The sequence below is a fragment of the Pogoniulus pusillus genome, chromosome Z (genome assembly GCF_015220805.1).
Source record: "Pogoniulus pusillus isolate bPogPus1 chromosome Z, bPogPus1.pri, whole genome shotgun sequence".
NCBI lineage: Eukaryota > Metazoa > Chordata > Aves > Piciformes > Lybiidae > Pogoniulus > Pogoniulus pusillus.
The window spans coordinates 40,869,447-40,890,772 of record NC_087309.1 but is presented as its reverse complement, the minus strand read 5'-3'; the positions used below and the strand labels follow the sequence as shown (position 1 = coordinate 40,890,772).

Genomic DNA, 21,326 nt, shown 5'->3' with positions numbered 1-21,326 from the left:
AGTGATTTCACCACAAACGTTTTTGTCTGAGGATCTCTTTGTCTCACCTTCATGCTTGGCTGGGGAAGACTATGGTAATGGTTCATTTGGTGGCTGACAACAAGCTGCTGGAAACAGAGTTGTTTTGGTTGGAAGAGGTCTTCAAGTGCATCAAGTTCAACCATTAACTGACAGCTCACCACCAAAACGCATCCTTCAGCACCACTTTTCCATGGCTTTCAAACCCCTCCAGGGATGAGGACTCTACCACTGCCCTGGGCAGCCTGGGCCAGGCCTTGACAACACTGACAGGGAAGATGTTTTTTGTCATGGATGACATAAACCTGCCCTGGTGCAGCTTGAGGCCATTTCCTCTTGTCCCATCTCCCATTACTTGGGAGAACAACCCAACCCCACTTCATTGCAGCCACCTCTCACGGAGCGGCAGAGAGAAATGAGGTCTCCCCTCAGCCTCTTCTTCTCAGTCCCAGGTCCTTCAGCTGCTCCTCCCCAGCCCTGTTCTTCAGACTCGTCCCCAGCTTTGTTGCACTTCTCTGGACCTGCTCCAGCCCCTCAACATCCTTCTGGGAGTGAGAGGCCCAAAACTGGACCCAGGACTCAAGGTGCCCTTCTTGGGGTGAGGTAACTGACATGAAGGAAGTTTTGCAGCTGAGACTTCACTCCTTGCTGCCAGCAGATGAAAGCTCCTGGAGGCATGGGTGACTTTCTGAGCACAGTGTTGCTTGCTGCAGCTCCACCTTTTCCTTTGGGCCCTGTACACCAGCTAAGAAACCCCATCTGCAAATCTGCTGCTAGTGGGTGTGACTGCAGGAGGGATAAAGGAGCTTGAGAGGTCCCTTCCCACCCCGACCAGTCACTGTCCTTTGAGGTGTTCAAGAAATCTGTGGCACTTGGGGACATGGTTTATTGGCCATGGTGGCGTTGGGATGATGGCTGGACTGGATGATCTCAGAATGCTTTTCCAATCCAATCAATTCTCTGATTCTCTGAATCTGCACCTTTTACCTAAAACCTGAACATTTCAATCAGGAACAGCTGCCAAGTGCCTTTGGCACAACCTCTAGTCAAACTATCCCACTTGAAGGACTTTTCATGCAATTCCATGCCCTGACACTTGTTATGCAGAGTCTGGTATGCAACCAGGGGACTGTGAGCCAGCAGCTGGTGGATATCTGGACAGACATTGTTTGTTCAGCCACAGTTCTCCTTCCCTCATCTCACATCTGTCTTGGCACTGTGAGCTGTTGGTCCTGCAGTGTCATGCCCTGGGAGTCAGAGCAGCATGTCCCTGGGCTTTGCAGATGTTGAAATTTTAGAGCTTCACTTCCAGATTCACCATGGAGCTCTTAATGCACCGTCTGGAGATGGATGACTTCAGAAGTCCTGTTATGGGTCAGTTGTTTGCATGCATTTATGGAAAACAGGTAAGGCTGAAGTGTTTTCACATCTCCTTAGCAAAACTGGGCATATGGGGTTTAGCTACTTCTTACCACCTCCACATCTCCTGGCTGCATGGGCAGTGGGAACCCAACAGATTGGAAGGCTTCTAATCTTACAGGGTAGTGGTCAAACTGGTTTAACTGGCATTTTGCCCTTCCAGCACAAATTATACCTGCAGACGTTTCCACAGTCATCAGCAGAGGCATCACTGGCAGAGACATCACCAAACAGTCAGACACTCCTGTAGATAAGTAAGCAGAGACACAACAATTCTTAATCCCCAGGGATAAAACTTCAGGTTTTGCTCACCACTGAAGTGAACCCAGCCCTGAGGCAGAAGCTCATGGGCTCCATGCTCACTCTCACCAACTCACATCACAACCCAACAACACATGGACACCCCGTGGCAGAGGATTTAAGCCAGACCAGATCCAGCCAAATTAGACAGGAGCTCAGACAGCTTCTGAAGCAAAGAACTCCATCTCTACATACTGGCTTCAGAAGGACACAAAGAGAAGCTCAGCTACTGAGCCATCAGCAGGATTTCTGCCTGCAAACTGTGGAGCTTCTGCTACAGCTCACTGCAACACAGAACCACAGAATTATAGAGGCTGGAACAGACCTCTGAGATCATCAAGTCCAGCCTATGACCTAACACCATCACATCGACCAGAATATGGCACTAAGTGACACATCCAATCTTTCCTTAAACACCTCCAGGTAACTATAGACCAGTCAGCCTCACCTTCATCCCTGGAAAAACAATGGAGCATCTCATTCTGGAGGTCATCTCTCAGCACTTGGAAGAGAATAAGATGATCAGGAGTAGTCGGCATGGATATAGCAGGGGGAAATCATGCTTGACTAATCAGAGATAGCATTCTATGATGCTATAACTGAATGGGTAGATCATAGAATCATAGAATCAAACAGGTTGGAAGAGACCTCCAAGATCATCCAGGCCAACCTAGCACCCAGCCCTAGCCACTCAACCAGACCATGGCACTAAGTGCCTCATCCAGGCTTTTCTTCAACACCTCCAGGGACAGTGCCTCCACCACCTCCCTGGGCAGCCCATTCCAATGCCAATCACTCTCTCTGCCAACAACTTCCTCCTAACATCCAGCCTATACTTTCCCCAGCACAACTTGAGACTGTGTCCCCTTGTTCTGTTGCTGGTTGCCTGGGAGAAGAGGCCAACCCCCACCTGGCTACAATGTCCCTTCAGGTAGTTGTAGACAGCAATGAGCTCTGCCCTGAGCCTCCTCTTCTCCAGGCTAGACAATCCCAGCTCCTTCAGCCTCTCCTCATAGGGTTTGTAGATGTAGTGAGACCAGTGGATGTAGTCTACCTTGACCTTAGCAAGGCTTTCAACACTGTCTCCCAGAAGATCCTGCCAATTCTTGCTCCCATTCCACTGCTTTCGCCCACAGGTGCTCCTCCGCCCTCACAAAAAAGACCTTGGAGAGCTGCAAGTGGGATGTGCTCTTCCAAGACAAAACAATGCAACACTTGGAAGCTTGGAAAAGAGACATAAAAACATGGCAGTGCCAGGCAGAGCTCGTTCTTAGTCTTTGTTTTGCTCTGCCCCATCCCATGTGCTCTTCACAGCCTGGAGGGCAGCAGGGCAGCTATGGCCGTGCCTACTCCCTGCTCCCACCATGAGAGCACATTTTCAGAGGAGCAACCCTGACACACTGCAGGCATCCAGCTCACATTCAGTCCTTGAATGGCCAGTGACAAATTACTGCTTAGGTGTGCAAAGATCCCAGCAAAAGCTGACACCAAAAACATTCTTTCTGCAAAACTGTCACCACTTCTCACAGCATCCCAGCATGGTGAGGTTCAAAGCAACCTCTGGAGATCACCCAGTCCAAGCCCCTGTTCCAGCAGGGCACCCCCAGCAGCTTGCTCAGGAGCACAATGGCCAGTGCTGGCTGGAATCTCTGCAGAGAAGGAGAGCTCACAACCTCTCAGGGCAGCCTGCTCCAGCCCCTCAGCACTCTCACACCCAACAAGCTTCCCCTCCTCTTCAGATGTAACCTCCTGGGTTTGAGTTTGTGTGCACTGTCCCTTGTCCTGTCCCTGGGCACCACTGAGCAGAGCCTGGTCCCATCCTCATGCCCCCTACAGCCCCTTTAGTTCTTGCCTAGCACTGATTAGACGTCCTCTGGGGCTGCTCTTCACCAGGCTCAACAGCCCCAGGGCTCTCAGCCTTAGCTCCTCACAGAGATGTTCCAAGACCATGAGCATCTCCAGAGCCTCCACTGGTCTCTCTCCAGTAGTTTCTTTTTTTGCTGAGAGGAGTGAAAATACAAATAATTTTTCTAAGTTCATATTTATGTAAGATCTTTTTTCCAGCCTGCTGCTGTCTAGATGTTTTTCAGGCTGAAGTATAGCTGCTCCCTGTCTCCTCTGCTTGTCTGACACAAGCTGAGGGAAGACTTCTGAAGTGTTTATGAGCTCCTGCTACCTATATTGCAACTCAAACCCTCCTGTACAGCTGGGAGTGATCACTCCACACAAAGTAATTTTAGGAAGATTATGTGCAAAATGATTTAAAAACAACAGGAGGCTTAAAAACAAACAAACAAACAAACAAACAAATAAGCAAAACCCAAAAAACAAACTAATCAAATCCCTAAGGTGGAGAGCAGCTCATCCTAATTCATAGTCCATGCATCTTCCAAATGAAGCAAAAATCAGAGGTATCCTCAAGGATCAAAGCAGCACAAGGGGAGGATCTGCAAAAGCCACAGCACACCACCAAAAGCATAAGCAGTCAAGAAAACAGCTTTTAAAGAATTCTCTTACTCTTTTTTTTTTTCAATAGAAGGAAGAATTTCCACCCTTAACTCTGTGCCTCTAATCACAGAAGCACTGAAGCTGTGATATGTGGAGACTGCCTGTTGTTTGGAGGAAACTGGATTGTCCAGCCAAAACAAAATGAGTTGAGTGAAACTCTCTGCTTCCTTGCTTTGCTTCTTCCAGGTTGATCAAATGAAGTTGCTTTGGCAAGGATTTTTTTCTGTATCTTATCCTTTTATTTAGTTGTTATTGTAAAAATCCATTCTAATCCAACACTGCTGATGGATAAGTTCTAAGGTGCTCTGCTGAGCCTCGAAATACAGATTTCTTCTATGTGTAGCTTCTCTAATCTCCAGTATCACAGAATCACAGAATGGTAGTGGTTGGAAGGGACCTCCAGAGATCAGAGTCCAAACCCCCTGCCAAGGGTCACCTAGGGCAGATCACAGAGGAACACATCCAGGTGGATTTTGAAAGTCTCCAAAAGTGGAGACTCCACAACCTCTCTGGGCAGCCTGCTCCAGCCTTCCATCACCCTCACATCAAACAAGTTTCTCTTCCTGTTCAGGTGGAACCTCCTGGCTTCCAGTTTGTGCCCCTCGTCCTGTCACAAGACATCACTGACAAGAACCTGGCCTAATCTGCTTCATACTCACCCTTCACATATTGATAGACATTGATTTTATGGACATTGATCAGATCTCCTCTGGGGCTGCTCTTGTCCAGGCTCAGTAGTCCCAGGGCTCTCAGCCTTTGCTCCTCATAGAGATGCTCCAGGACCCTCAGCAGGTTTGGGGCCTCTACTGGACTCTTTCCAGCAATTCCTTGCCTTTCTTGAACTGGGGAGCCCAGAACTGTTCTCAAGACTTCCAGATGTGGTCTTACCTGGGCAGAACTGAGAGGGAGGGGCACCTCTCTTGGCCTGCTGGCCATACCCAAAACTATCCACAATTCCCTATATTTTATTCCATCAATGAAACAAAAGATACTTGATATAAGAGAGTGATAAAAAGTGGTGGGGAAAAAAAGAGGCTTTAGGGAATCCAGAAGCATTAAAGGATGATATAACCCCAGAATAAAAAGAAACAATTGAAAATCAGGACTCATTCTCACAAAGGAAGACGTTTAACTTCTTGGAGTTCATTGCTGCATTCCTGTTTTCCTCTGTTTTGGAAAATTACACAATTAGTCCTTTTTTTTTGTTTTGTTTTGTTTTTGTTTTGTTTTTGTTTTTGTTTTTTTTTGGTTGTTTTTTCATGCCAGAAGCCAACAGCAAGAAGAAAACCCAAAAGTTTGGCTTATTTTCTGTTAACAACATTTGCATTTGCTTTTTTTATGTGGTTGTTGAGAGGAAATAGAGTCACAGTGAGGCCAGGCATAAAACAAGAGCATTGGAGATTATTGTTCTGATTTTGAAGGTGACTTGAAATCAAACTTTGGGTCTGTCCTCTCTAACACTTTGATCATAGAACCACAGACTGGCTGGGTTAGAAAAGACCTCACAGATCATCCAGTTCCCACCCCTTGCCATGGACAGGGAAACCTATCGCCAGCTCAGAGTGCTCAAAGGCCTCATCCAGACTGGCCTTGAACACATCCAGGGAGGGGACATCCACAGCCTCCCTGGGCAATCTCACCGCCAAGAATTTCTTCTTCATCTCCAGTCTTAGCCTTCCCTATCCCAGCTCAGAGCCATTGTGCCTCATCCTGGCACACCCAGCTCTTGTCCAAAGTCCCTCCTCAGCTCTTCTGCAGCCCGTTCAGGTACTGGAAGGCTGCACTAAGGTCTCCCTGAAGCCTTCTCCTCTCCAGGCTGAACATCACCAACTTGCCCAGCCTGTCCCAGAGGGAAAGTTCTCCATCCCTCTGATCATATTTGTAGCCTCCTCTGGACCCTCTGCAGCAGCTCCAGGTCCTTCTTGTGCTGAGGGTAGTGCTGCAGGTGGGGACTTACTTTATGATGTAACAGTACTGGTAGTGACTTAATTTTATGCCTACTTTTAAATCTGTAAATACTACACAGGGCCCAAAGAAACTTTGAGGATGCTCAGAGCTGTTCACAAGACAGAGGCTGTTAGATCTTCTCCGCTTAGGGGGAATGTTACAGCAGATCCTTTGTCCCACATCATTGCACTTACTTGTGTCACTGCCAAGGTGTCTGTGGAGAGGATGACCCTATACATTTGGTCTAAATAAGAAGAAATATAATCAAGAAAATACCCCCCCCACACACATATTTTTAGAAAGGTGAAGGATCTGGAGAACAGGGCTGGTGAGGAGCAGCTGAGGCACCTGGGGTTGTTCATCCTGGAGAATAGGCTGTGGGGAACCTCATTGCTCTCCATAGCTTCCAGAAAGGAGTTTGCAGTGAGGTGGGGGTTGGGCTCTTCTGCCAAGGAGGTGACAGGACAAAAGAAAATGTCCTCAAGCTGCACCAGGTCAGGTTTAGGCTGGACATGAGGAACAATTTTTTTCCCCAAGAATTGCCAAGGCCTGGCCCAGGCTGCCAGGGCAGTGGTGGAGTCTTTCTCCTTGGAGGGTTTTCACAGTTGTGGAGATGTGGTGCTGAGGGACACGGTTTGATGGTGACTCCAGGGTGCTGGTTTAGTGGCTGAGGACCTTACCTGTCTCTTCCAAATGAAACCATGCTGTGTTCTCATGAAATTAAACCATAAACTCCTCTAAGAGCCTTTCTCAGTTTCAGCACTTCTGTAAGCAAAAAATGTGAGGATTAAATGACCTCTTCTCCAGACCCTTCCTCACCTTTGTTGCCCTTCTCTGGACTTGCTCCAGCCTCTTAATGTCTTTCTGGGAGGGAAGGGCCCAAAACAGAACCCAGCACTCAAGCTGTGTCCTCAGTAGTGCCCAGCACAGGGGCACAATCCCTACCCTGTCCCTGCTGCCCACACCATTGTTGATCCAGCCCAGGATGCTGGTGCCCTTCTTGGCCACCTGGGCACTGCTGGCTCATCTCCAGCTGATGCCACCCAGCACTTCCAAGGCCTTCTCTGCTGGGCACTTTCCAGCCACTCTGCCCCCAGCCTGTTTTGCTATGACCTAAGGGCAGGACCCAGCATTTGGCCTTGCTCAGCCTCATTCCACTGGCCTCAGCCCATGGATGCAGCCTGGCCAGGTCCCTCTGCAGAGCCTCCCTACCATCCAGTAGATCACCACTGCCACCCAGTTTGGTGTCACCTACAAACTTCCTGAGGGAGCCTCAATGTCCTCATCCAGATCAGTGTTAAAAGACATTAAAGAGACCTGGCCCAGCAGTGAGCCCTGGGGGACATCACTGGAATTAACTCCATCCACCACAGTTGTTTGGGCTTGGGATTCCATCTCATATTTTGGGACATGATTTAGTGGTCAGAGAGGTGCTCGGTAGAAGGTTGGAACTGATGATCTTAGAGGGCTTTTCCAAACTTAATGATTCTGTGATTCTGTGACCCTATGGTCCACATATCCATGGACCACACTTCCTCTTGAATTTTATATCTGTAAATTTGTGGAGCAGTTTTAAAAAGCTGGAAAGCATTTTTTGGTCATTTCAGCATGAAATGAAACAGTGGAAAAGCAGAAGGAATGAAAATTGTCTGCTCTTGTCTGATGTTTCCTGATGGTTCTATTTTCTGTGTCCGTAACTGTGCATCTCTGAATTGCCACCTGAGAAGCCTGGGGCTGTTTAACCTGGAGGAGAGTGGGCTGAGTGTAGCTCTTCTCAATGATTGAGACTTAACAAGGCCAAGTGCTGAGTCTTGCCCTTAGGTCACAACAACCCCAGGCAGGCTCCAGGCTGGGGACAGAGTGGCTGGAAAGTGCCCAGTAGAAAAGGCCCTGGGGGTGCTGAACGAAAGCAGCTGGACACAAGCAGTGCCCAGGTGACCAAGAAGGGCACCAGCATCCTGGGCTGGATTGGCAATGGTGTGGGCAGCAGGAGCAGGGCAGGGATTGTGCCCCTGTGCTGGGCACTGCTGAGGACACAGCTTGAGTGCTGGGTTCTATTTTGGGCCCCTCCCTCCCAGAAGGACATTGAGGGGCTGGAGCAAGTCCAGAGAAGAGCAACAAAGGTGAGGAAGGGTCTGGAGAAGAGGGCTTGGGAGGAGCAGCTGAGGGAGCTGGAAGTGTTTAGTGTGGAGAAGGCTGAGAGGAGACCTCATTGCTCTCTACAGCTGAGAGATGGCTGGACTCAGGAGGGAATTGAGCTCTTCTCCCAAGGAACAAGAGACAGGAAAAGAGGAAACAGCCTCAAATTGCACCAGGGGAGGTTTAGGTTGGCTATGAGAAACTATTTCTGTGCTGCAAGAGTGGTCAGGGATTGGAACAGGCTGCCCAGGGAGGTGGTGGAGTCCTTATGCCTGGAGGTGTTCCAAAAAGGTGCAGCCGTGGCACCTGGGGCCATGGTGTAGTGGCCGTGCTGGGGTTGGGTTGGTGTTGGACTGGATGACCTCAGAGGGCTACATTGTATCACCTTCTCAATGCAGGTCAGTATCCGAAGACTGGGGAGTAAGAGGATGGGGCCAGACTCTTGTCAGTGGTGCCCAGTGACAGGAAAGAAGCAATTGGAAGCAACTGGAACCCAGAACGTGCCTTCTGATCAGGAGGAGAAGCTTCAGTGGTGTGAGGGTGTTAGAGGCTGCCCAGAGATGTTGTGGAGTCCATCCTGTTCCCTCCATCCCTCTTCACAGCACTTGTGCTCTAGAGACCACCCCCCCCCCCCCCCCCCCCCCCCCCCCTCATTACAGCCCCATTACACCCCTCAGGTTCCATATCTCTCTCCCGAGGCTCCATTTACCATCCTTGAGGGGCTGTTTCCCAACCCTCAGAGTCTATTTCCCACCCCTGAGGCTCTACATCCCATCCTCAGGGTCTACTTCCCAAGGCTCAGGCTCTATTCCCCTCTCTTCAGGGTCTATTTCCCATCCCTCCTTATGCTCTATTTCCTCCATCTCAATGTGTACTTCCCCAGTCTCTATTTCCCCCTCCTCCCCCAGCTCTATTTCCCACCACTCAGGCTGCATTTCCCACTTCTCAGTGTCTATCTCCCACTCCTGAGGCTGTTTCCCACTCCTCAGTGTCTATGTCCCACTTTTCAGGGTCTACTTCACACTCCCAGTGGCTTATTTCCCATCCCTCGGTGCCTGTTTCCCACTCCCAAGGATCTATTCCCCCCTGCTCAGGCTCTGTTTCCCACTCCTGAGGCTCTATTTCCCACTTCTCAGTGTCTATTTCCCACTCCCAGGGATCTATTTCCCACCGCTCAGGCTCCGTTTCTCGCTCTCACCTCGTTCCCCGTGTGCCGTTCCCGCCAGAACCGCCCCCACCTTGACGCGGGGCCACGCCCACCCATAGTGACTTCGCCCCGGGGGGCACCGGGAGTGCGACCGGTGCTTGGCGTCCGCTGCCTGGCGACCGGTGGCGGCGGTTGGGGTCGGCGGAAGATGGAGCAGCTGCCGGAGGGGTCCAAGTTCCAGCTGTCCTGCGGGACGGGCGAGGGCAACACCTCCGTCATGCACGTCAGGCTGACCGAGGCTGCTCAGCTTGCTTTGGAGAACTACTCCCAGCGCAAGGTGAGGGGCGGACGGCGGCGGTGGTTCCGCACCGGCGGCGGATGGTTATGATTTCGGGATGTACCTGCAGTTCTGGTCCTCTCCTGTTCCCCATTCCGGACTCCTCCTCCCGTCTCTTTTCCTGCCGCCGCTTCCCAACTCCCGTCTCCTCTTCCCCACCTCCTGTCCCCTCTCTCCCGTCTTCTGTCTCTTCCGTCCCATCTCCCATCCCCTCTTCCCATCTCCCGTCCATTCTTCCCACGTCCTATCACCTCGCTCCCGTCTGTTGTCACTTCGTTCCCATCTCCCATCCCCTCTTCCCATCTCTCGTATCCCGGTTCCCGTCTCCCGTCACCTCCTTTCCTGCTCATTCTACCACTTTCCCATCTCCCGTTCCATCACCCACCGCCCGTTCCCGGCTCCCCGGCTCCTTGCCTCTCGCCACCTCCCTCAGTCTTCCGTACCCAGCTCCCGTCCCCATTTCGCATCTCTCCTCCCCCTCTCTCGTCCCCTTGTTCCCATCTCCCATCACTTAGTTCCCATCTCCCATCACCTAGTTCCCATCTCCCGCCCGTGCATTGTCGTCTCTTGTCCCCCGTTTCCGTCCCTCTCTCCCTCCTCGTCTCCCATTTCTGTCCCCTTGTTCCCATCTCCCTCCGTCCCATCTCCTGTCTCCTGTTCCCGTACCCCATTCCCATCTCCTATCTCCCCCTTCCCATTGTCCGTCTCCCCTTTCTCATCCCCCGTGTCGTCCCTCTCCCTCGGGCAATACCTCTGTGGTGGGGGTGCCGGTGCCGTGTCCCGACCCCCTCGGGGGACCCACGGGGCGGGGTTGGGTCCCAGCTCTTGCTCCAGAGTTCCCTGGGTCGCAGGAAGCCGTTTCACGAGATCGGGTTTAGAGCAGCCAGTGGCAGCAGGAGGTTGTTCCATCTTCTCCATGCTGTAACTCTTGGTCAGCAGTCTTCCAGCTAAAATGTTTTGGGTTGAAATTAGTTCCCCGTGTGCTAAAATTAATTAATTAGTCACTGTACCTGATTGATCTGAGCACACTGCATTGGCACAGCCCGGGCAGCAGCCCCGGTAGCGGGGTTTGTAAGGGCTGGAGGCAGCTGAGGGCAGGCTGTGTGGATGCCGTCTTTAGGTGTGACAGGTATTTAGCATCTCCAGTTGTAGGTGCCTCTCAGCATGCTGGCACACTGTTTGCTAACCTGGAGCCGTTAGTTCAGGATTAGTTCCTGATGGCCAGAGAGGATGACAATGTGCAGATGCAGCTGGGACATGCTGGTTTTGCTTTGCCCGTGATGGAAGCTGAGCATCAAGGAGCCTGGTTCCCTCATCCTGAGTATTTCATGCCGTGGTTGGGTGCAGGGATCCAAAAAGGTTGTGAAAAGTTCAGGGAAGTGTGATGGCACAGCATCCCAGCACGGTGGGGTCAGAAGGAATCTCTGGAGATCACCCAGTCCAATCCCCCTGCTCCAGCAGGACATCCACATCAGCTTGCCCAGGAGCACAATGGCCAAGGGGGTTTGGAAGTTCTGCAGAGGAGAAGACTCCACAACCTCACTGGACAGCTTGCTCCAGCCCTCCAGCACCCTCACATCAAACAACAGATGTTCCGAATCAGTCAAAATCACTTCAAGCCACCTCAAAATTTCAGCCTGGGTGATCAGATCAGGATGTGCACCTCCCGAAGGGGATCTGAGAAGTGCTCAGCAAGAGCTAAAGGGGCTGTGGAGGATGAGAGGATGGGGCTGAGCTCTGCTCAGTGGTGTCCAGGGACAGGACAAGGGAGATACACTGCAACCCAGGAGGTTCCAGCTGAGCAGGAGTAGAAACTTGTTTGGTATGAGGAGAAGGAACCTGTGTCTGGAGGAAGGAGAGGACAGAAGTTGGGTCCAAGTTGTCCTTCCAGTGGTACTGAGCCTTGAATGGCTCCTAAATTTTAACTCCACCAGTGTTTGCATTTCCTGCAATACACTCTATATTCATCAGGATCTACTGGAATCATGGAATGATAGAATTGTTCAGGTTGCAAGAGACCTCCAAGACCATCAAGTCCAACCACCACCATGGCCACTAAACCATGTCCCCAAGTGCCATGGCCACATGTTTTTTGAGCATCTCCAGGCATGGGGACTCCACCACCTCCGTGGGTAGCCTGTTCCAGTCCCTGACCACTCTCACAGCAAGGAAATTGTTCCAAACACTGCCCTCTGTTGCAGCCCATTTGGTGATTTGCAAACCCCTCTGTTGCCCTGTGGACAAGGCCTGGTGAGCTGAGCAGCTCAGCACTGCTTTCCCAGATGCTTGTGTCCAGCAGCCTAACCTGAGGATTCAGCCAGGCCGAGCAAAGCCATCCCTGCTGCTACAACTGGACACTCTTATCAGCTGGCAGTGGTAATGTTGCTGTTTGGGTTTGTCGAGCAGCAGATGTGACCAGATGCCAGCTGCTGACAGAGAAGTATAGTTAGCTCCCAGCTTGCAAGCTCCTTGATTTGGTTGATCCTTGGGATCCCTTCCAACATGGCATTCTGTGATTTTTTTTCCCATAATATTATTTTTTCCCCTTTACTATTTCTGAGTCTTCTTGGACTGTAGAGTCAGCACAGAGGCAGTGCTGGACACTTCCATCCTTGCAGATGAGGAAAAGGCTGAGCTTGGTGCTGTGAAATTATAGAAATGAAGTGCAACTGGCTTTTTTTTTTTTCATTTGTGGACTTACTGTTTATGTGCCTTGGCAGATACAGAGCTGCAGAAGTGAGGTTTGGGGAAGCTCTGAAGTTGTTGTTTTTTTTGGAGACACCTTGACTGACCAAGTATCATTTCAGCTTTAAGACACCTGCTAGTCAAGACTAATGAGCTTAAGTTAGGAGTGTGAGAGCAGAGTGGGGATACTGTCCTCTGCCTTCCTGAGGTCAGCTGGGATGCCCACATGGCTGGGAGCTCCATGAAAAGGGTGGTAGGAGGTTTGGCTGCTGTCACTGCAACTGTTCCTGGCAATGCTGGTGTGTGCATGGGTGTTCAGGCAGGAAGCAGGTCATCTGAGAGCCACAGCAGTGCTGGCAGGGCTGGAAGCCCTCTGCTGTGAGGCCAGGATGGCAGAGTTGGGCTTGTTCAGTCTGGAGGAGAGAAGGCTCCAAGGACATCTTCTGGTTGTCTTTCAGTGCCTAAAGGGGCCCAGCAGAAAGACTTTTGAACAGGGTCTGTTGTGACAGGGCAAGAGGGGAATGGTTTGGACTCAAAGAATGAGCTTGAGAGTGGAAAGAAGTGATAAATACTTGACCTAGAGGGTGGGGAGAGCCTGGCTTAGGGTGCCCAGAGAAGTTGCAGCTGTCCCGTGGCTGGCACCACTGCAAGTCAGGTTGATTGTGGCTCTGTGCACACTCTCTAGTTGGGGATGTCCCTGCTGGCTGCAGGGGTCTGGTCTGGATGATTTTGGAAGGTCTTTTCCCACGCAAATCACTCTGTGGTTCCATGATCCTGTGATCCGTGACAGTGGGAAGCAGTAGGGACTTGAGCATTGCTATCATTGCCCTCTGGATAGGCAGGTTGCCTGTGTTAACCACAGGACTCAAGCTGATAGCCTGAACTCAAGGACGTGTGAAAGCGGTGTCATTGAAGTGTCTCCAGCAATGACTCCAGCTCTGATCACCCACGAGTGCCCGGCAGTGCCACCAGGGTGGTATTTGGGAAGGAGCAAAGCACACCATTTGGGACTCCCACATTCAGTGATCCTTTGAAGGAGAGGTTGTTTGTCTTCCCAGAGCCAGCAGACACCACTCTGTATCTTCCAGCACTTCTCAGACTCCCCATGACTCTGCAGTGTCTCTGCTGAGCATGGCAAACTACCAGATCTTGGGCAGAGAACACAAAGGTGCTGCAAGGAGCCCAAACTTTCCTGGAGCTGATGCTGATGCTGACCACCAGGGTTTCCGTCACGGTATGGGCAGGAGGAGCCCTCCAATTTGCCATGGGCACTTCCATCTTCTCTTTTACAGCAAAACAGCTTCTCCTGGAGCACAAAGTGTTGTCCTTTTACTGACATTCTGCTTTATTTATTGTATCCTAGGATCGTATTGCTTCTAAGCCTTCGATTCAGTTTAAAGAGTCCGAAGGGGTGAGTAGTTTACCCTATAGAAAAATAAGTGCAGTGTGGATTAACCTCTTTCACTTACTTAAAAAAAACATCCTGCAGGTATTCCTGAAATCTGCTTAATGCCAAATTTGTTTCATTATGTGTTTACTTTAGAGAAGTGGTTCGAAGTAAAAGAGAATCATGTCTGTGTTATACTGGGATTTAATCTTGATTCCACCACCCTCAGCCCCAGTTTCAGAACATCTGGGAGGATTTCTGAGCCCTCATATGAGCAATGCAAGCTTGACACTTCAAGCTGCACTTTAAGTAGCTGATTTCAAGGCATGAAGCAGAAATGTGCTTTTGAGAGATTTACAAATTGCACTGGGCTGGAAGGGACCTTCAAAAGACATCTTGTCCAACCCCCTGCAGGCAACAGGGACACCTCCAGCCAGAGCAGGCTGCACACATCCAGCCTGACCTCAAATGTCTCCAGGCATGGAGCCTCCACCACCTCCCTGGGCAGCCTATGCCAGGGTCTCCCCACCCTCACTCTGTACAACTTCCTCCTGATGTCCAACCTAACTCTGCCCTGCTCCACTTCCAAACCACTGCCCCTCAGCCTAGCCCCACAGGTCCTTCTCAACAGTCCCTCCCCACCTGCCTGCAGCTCCCCTGCAGCTATTGAAATGCAGCTCTAAGCTCTCCCTGCAGCCTTCTCTTCTCCAGGCTGCACAGCCCCAGCTCTCCCAGGCTGTGCCCACAGCAGAGGTTCTGCAGCCTCTGAGCATCTTGGTGGCCTCCTCTGGACTCTCTCCAGCAGCTCCAGGGCTCTCTTGCGTTGGTGGTCCCACAGCTGGACACAGCCCTGCAGGTGAGGTCTCCACAGAGCAGAGCAGAGGGGCAGGATCCCCTTTCTCCATCTCTGGCCAGGCTGCATTGGATGCAGCCAGGCTGCCCTTGGTCTTCTGGGCTACCATTGCCCATTGCTGCCTCCTGTCCAACATCTCACCCCCAGCACCCCACGTCCTTCCCCACAGGGCTGCTTACAATCTCTTCAAGCTAGAAGCAGGTGTTGATGTGTTGGAAGGTAGGAGAGCCCTGCAGAGGGACTTGGACAGGCTGGATGGGTGGGCACAGGCCAATGGAATGGGATTTAACAAGGCCAAGTGCAGGGTTCTGCACTTTGGCCACAACAACCCCAAGCAGCACTACAGGCTGGGGACAGAGTGGCTGAGAGCAGCCAGGAGGAAAGAGACCTGGGGGTACTGGTAGATAGTAGCTGAAGATGAGCCAGCAGTGTGCCCAGGTGGCCAAGAGAGACAATGGCCTGTATCAGGAACAGGAAGGTTGTTCTGCCCCTGTACTCAGCACTGGTCAGGCCACATCTTGAGTACTGTGTCCAGTTCTGGGCCCCTCAATTCAAGAGAGATGTTGAGGTGCTGGAACATGTCCAGAGAAGGGCAACAAAGCTGGTGAGGGGCCTGGAGCACAAACCCTATGAGGAGAGGCTGAGGGAGCTGGGCCTCTTTAGCCTGGAGAAGAGGAGGCTCAGGGGTGATCTCATTGCTGTCTACAGCTACCTGAAGGGAGGTTGTAGCCAGGTGGGGGTTGGTCTCTTCTCCCAGGCAACCAGCAATAGAACAAGGGGACACAGTCTCAAGTTGTGCCAGGGGAGGCTGGATGTTAGGAGGAAGTTGTTGGCAGAGAGAGTGATTGGCATTGGAATGGGCTGCCCAGGGAGGTGGTGGTTTTCCCATCCCTGGGGGTCTTCAAGAAAAGCCTGCATGAGGCACTTAGTGCCATGGTCTAGTTGATTGGCTAGGGCTGGGTGCTAGGTTGGATTGGATGATCTTGGAGGTCTCTTCCAACCTGGTTGATTCTATGATTCTATGATTCACTCAGCCTGCACTGGTAACAAAGACTGCCATGAGTCAGGTGCAGGACCCTGCACTTGGCCTTATTGAACCTACTCCTTCATGCAGGCACTAATTTGGATTAGGAGAACAGAAGAACGGAGGGGGAATATCTCTTTGCTGGAAGGTGTCAAAGGTAGCAGTCCAAGTCATCTGAGAATTAACATTTGACTCTTTCTATCCTCATTTCCAAAGTCTTATTACGGAATCCCCAACACAGCACTGCAGACACAACCCTGTCCTTTCTGGGAACAGTTTAAAGGAGCCATTCAGGATAGGAACACAGCCCAAATCTTTGCTCCTCCAGCAAGCAAATTTATTGAAACCTGCCATAACACAAATAATCCAATCTAATACACCCCGGGCAAGCTCTTAGTGAAATAATGCCTTGTAAGTTATATGAACTGCAATTAAATCAGATAAACCTCTTCCATGGAATCACAGACTGGGCTGGGTTGGAATGGACCCTCAAAGATAATTCAGTTCCAACCCCCTACCATGGGTAGGGAAACCTCCCACCAGCCCAGAATGCTCAAAGGCCTCATCCAACCTGGCTTATGGCTTTGAACACCTCCAGGGAGGGGACATCCACAGCTTCCCTGGGCAACCTGTTCCAGCGTCTCCCCACCCTCGCTGCCAAGAATTTCTTCTTCATCTCCAGTCTCAGTCTCCCCTCTCCAATCTCAAAGCCTTTGTCTTGGCACACCCAGACTTCGTCCAAAGTCCCTCCCCAGCTCTTCTGGAGCCCTTTCAGGTACTGCAAGGCTGCTCCCAGCCTGTCTTCAAAGGGGAGCTGCTCCTGTGGTTCAGAAGTGAAAGCCCAGACAGTTATGATACATAATGAAGAACAATTATTGGAACTGCAGGTAATACAAAGCTTGGACAAGATGCATAAGGATGGATTCAAAATTATTCACAGCAGGCTTTGAAAAGTGGGAGATCTAAGAAGAGGTGGTCAGTGAGCTTCAAAAGAGGCTACACAAGGTGCCACCTCATCTAAAGCAGTTTTGCAGAAGCTCTGCAGATTACAGTCAGACATCTAGCCAAGAAAAGCCCACAGCACCACACATTTACACTACTGGGGTGCAGCAAATTGATGGCAGCAACAAAGAACTGCAGGCTGAACTGGAGGATGCTGACATGAAGCTTCTATGCAAGAGCTGCTGCTGTTGATCCACTTTCTGGCTCACCAGACGTTTCCACCACATTTTGCCTTCTCCTGCTACCATGCTGCTCAACACTGTTCCAGAGGGTGCTTCAGCACCTTACCCCTGCCCAAGGGCACCAGCCTCTACCAGATGCCGCCCACCTCTTTGACCTGAAGGGATGTCAAACCCATTTTCTGCCTCTTTGCAAAGATGGTGATCTCATTCCCTGGCAAACCAAGTCAACTTATCTTCAACAGCAAGGCTGGTAAGAAACTGCAATGGGTTGCCCAGGGAATTTGTGGATGAACCTCCCTGGAAGTGTCAAGGCCAGGTTGGATGAAGTCTAGTGGAAGATTCTATGAACCTATGAATCTCACAGAGGCAGGTTTGTAAAGAATGGGGGTCTTTGTAGGCCATATGTAGCCTAGAAAGTGTTCCTAGTAGCTTAAAAAGAGCAACACTTGAACCAGAGGGACCTGCTGATAACATTGATGTTTGCTGTCACCTCAAACACAGTCAAGTTCCACTGCTGTTGACATTTCTTTCTGTGTCTTGAAAGACAAAACAACTCTTGGAAGCAGTCTGTAGACTCAGCAGCTTTGGCAGGCAAGCTTTCTGTTTTGAACAGGCTGTGCTGTTTGAACACTGCACGTTCATACTGTATGGTCCTGACAGATTCAGTCTGGCAGTTCAAGGGTTTGAGGCATAACCAGAATGAAGACGCTGCAGTGAACTTGGGGCAATCACAGTGGGAAAAGACTGGGTTGTTCTACTGGAGTGCTATGAGCAGAAGAAGGTAAAGGAACCTTTGTTAGCAGGTTGCAGTCATGTTTGTCTATAAAACAACAGAATAGTTTTGGGTAGGAAAAGCCTTCTGAGATCATCCAGTGCTGCCATCAACCCAATCTCACCATGGCCACACCTTTCTGGAATACCTCCAGGGCTAGGGATTCCACCACCTCCCTGGGCAGCCTGTTCCCATCCCTGAACCACTCTTCAATGAAAAAAAAAAAAAAAAATGATTCCTAGTGTCTAGCACCCTCAGTAAGTTTGTGGATAGACTCCAAGGTCTGAAATGTGGTCAAGACACTGGAGGGAAGGGAGTCATCCACAGAGACCTGGACAGGCTGTAGAAATCAGATTAGGAGAACATCAGTAGGTTCAGTAAGACAGAGCTTGCCCGGGGTGTATTAGATTGGATTGTTTGTGTTATGGCAGGTTTCAATAAATTTGCTTGCTGGAGGAGCAAAGATTTGGGCTGTGTTCCTATCCTGAATGGCTCCTTTAAACTGTTCCCAGAAAGGACAGGGTTGTGTCTGCAGTGCTGTGTTGGGGATTCCGTAATAAGACTTTGGAAATGAGGATAGAAAGAGTCAAATGTTAATTCTCAGATGACTTGGACTGCTACCTTTGACACCTTCCAGCAAAGAGATATTCCCCCTCCGTTCTTCTGTTCTCCTAATCCAAATTAGTGCCTGCATGAAGGAGTAGGTTCAATAAGGCCAAGTGCAGGGTCCTGCACCTGACTCATGGCAGTCTTTGTTACCAGTGCAGGCTGAGAGTGAAGAGATTGTGAGCAGCCCTGTGGGGAAGGACGTGGGGTGCTGGGGGTGAGATGTTGGACAGGAGGCAGCAATGGGCACTGGCAGCCCAGAAGGCCAAGGGCAGCCTGGGCTGCATCCAAGGCAGCCTGGCCAGAGATGGAGAGAGGGGATCCTGCCCCTCTGCTCTGCTCTGGGGAGACCTCACCTGCAGGGCTGGGTCCAGCTGTGGGACCACCAGCACAAAAGAGCCCTGGAGCTGCTGGAGAGGGCCAGAGAAGGCCACGAAGATGCTCAGAGGGCTGCAGAACCTCTGCTGTGGGCACAGCCTGGGAGAGTTGTGGCTGTGCAGCCTGGAGAAGAGAAGGCTGCAGGGAGAGCTTAGAGCTGCATTTCAGTAGCTGCAGGGGAGCTGCAGGCAGGCTGGGGAGGGACTGTTGAGAAGGGCCTGTGGGGCTAGGCTGAGGGGCAGTGGTTTGGAAGTGGAGCAGGGCAGAGTTAGGTTGGACATCAGGAGGAAGTTGTACAGAGTGAGGGTGGGGAGACCCTGGCATAGGCTGCCCAGGGAGGTGGTGGAGGCTCCATGCCTGGAGACATTCGAGGTCAGGCTGGAGGTCTCCCTGTGCAGCCTGCTCTGGCTGGAGGTGTCCCTGTTGCCTGCAGGGGGTTGGACAAGATGCCCTTGGAGCATCCTTTCCGACCTGATGCAGTCTGTGCCTCTGTGTGATCCATGTGAATAGAAGTTGCAGTTTTTTGAAGGCAAAGATTGGTGAACAAACCATAGCAGACAGCTGAGCTTGCAGCTCACCTGGGCTCCTGACAGCAGCTGCCACAGCTGCTTCTGCCAGCACCCAGCTCCCTTATCCTTACTGTGGATTCAGTATCTAAAGTTGACATTTTTTGGGGTGAAAACCACACAAAAATTGTGTGAATTTCTATCTGCCTCTCATGGAGTCCTAAACGTTCAGCACTTTGACAACTTCATGGTCTTTGAGGGTCCCTGCCAGCCTCATGCACTCTGTGGCTCTGAATGATTGTTCCTCTACTTCTTCCCAAGTCTGTGAGAAATAAATCCTAACAATTTGAGGATGAAAGTAAATTTCTAGGCCTTTTCTTTGCTCGTGCAAAGAAAGCTGTTGGCAGTGGCTGGATCCTTCAACAATCTTCCTGCAGAGTTTGTATGTGTATAGCTTTAAAACATTCACTGTTTCCTTTTATGCTCACTTCTGGGGAGTTGCTGTGGGTGATAAGGTTCACAATCAACTACTGGTGAGCAGGCAAACTCTGTTTCCTCCATACTTTATCAGTGTTTTTTTCAATATCTGAGAGGTTAAAAAAAAAAAAAAAGAAGAAGAAAAAGAGGCTGGAAGAGCAACAAAGATGTGTTTCATATGGGCTCAAAGGCCAGCCACTGTCTTCACATCAAAACACACAAAGCCATTCTGTGGCTTAATACCCCCAGCAGCTATTCCAGAATGTTAAATATTAGAGCTCAGAAATTCATGATGCTTAAGGGGGTCGTGCTGGGGTCAGTATTTAGATCACTTCATAGTCTTGGTGGAATAATTAAGGCAGAATTAGCCTGGATGTCCAGAGAGTCTATTAGTGCATTTTTTTGACCAGATAGAGAGAACCAGCATCCAGCTCTGGAGCCCTCAGCACAGCAAGGAGGTGGACCTGGTGGAGAGGGTCCAGAAGAGGGCCACATAGCAGCTCTGCTATGAGGACAGGTTGAGGGAGCTGGGGTTGTTCAGTCTGGAGAAGAGGAGGCTCCAGGCAGACCTTAGAGTTGCCTTCCAGTGTCTGAAGGGAACTACAGGAAGGCTGCAGAGGGACTGTTCCCAAAGGCCTGCAGGGACAGGACCAGAGGCAATGGCTTGGAATTAGAGCAGAGCAGTTTAGATTAGACGTATGGAACAAGTTCTGCACCAGGAGCGTGCTGGAACACTGCAACAGTTGCCCAGGGAAGTGGCTGGGGCCCCATCCTTGGAGATAGACAAAATGGGGCTAACAGGGCTCTGGGTAATCTGATCTACTGGAAGATGTCCCTTCTAACTGCAGAGGGGTTGGAGCGGATGACTTTTGGAGGTCCCTTCCAACCCAAACCATTCTATGATTTTCTCTAAGCTCTGAGAACTGAAGTCCAAGAGTATGCAGCAAGTTACCTACTTTGCTCTGCCAGGCTATGTAGTTTTGGGGGAATTAATAATTTCCATTTCTAGGTTTTCCTAAAAGAATATCCTGAGTAAAAACATTATAACTTCTGCAGTGGGTTGAGCTGAAATGGTGGAATCCATCCATGCACATCTGCTGTCTTTATGGCAGAACCAATGTGCTGAAACCTTCAGTCAGTGGTAATCAGTGTTACAGAATGTGGATGGATTTTAATGACATTTGGGTCACCATGGTCTTCTTAGGGGTGATGGGTGCTCAGAGGAGACTACAGCAGTGATGGGAAGGCTGGAAGCCTTCTGCTGTGAGGCATGGCTAGGAAAGCTAGGAGTGTTCAGCTTGGAGAAGAGAAGGCTACAGGGAGACTGTAGAGCAGCCTCCCAGTGCCTGAAGCAGCTCCAGGAGAGCTGGGGAGGAACTTTAGACAAGGGCAGGGAGTGATAGGATGATGGATAATGGCTTCAAACTGGAAGAAGCTGGATTGAGTTGAGACATTAGAGGGAAACTGTTTGCTGTGAGGGTGGTGAGACACTGGAACAGGTTGCTCAGACAAGTTGTGGAGGCTTCAAGTCTGGCAGTGTTCAAAATCAGGTTAGATGGGATTTTGCACTGCTTGGTGTAGTGGGAAGTGTGCCTGCCATGGGCAGGAACTGGATGAGCTTTAAGGTCCCTCCAACCCA

General features: G+C 50.6%; 1 protein-coding gene across 1 annotated transcript in view; it reads left to right on the top strand.

Annotated features, from left to right (window-relative positions):
• Positions 1-13,701: 13,701 nt before the first annotated feature.
• The window catches only part of ELL2 (elongation factor for RNA polymerase II 2), a 32,922-nt gene continuing 25,297 nt past the window's right edge, over positions 13,702-21,326 (top strand). The window contains exons 1-2 of the mRNA XM_064176323.1: positions 13,702-13,734; positions 13,864-13,911. Coding sequence (XP_064032393.1) covers positions 13,702-13,734; positions 13,864-13,911 — 81 coding nt within the window. The remainder of the gene's footprint in view (positions 13,735-13,863; positions 13,912-21,326) is intronic.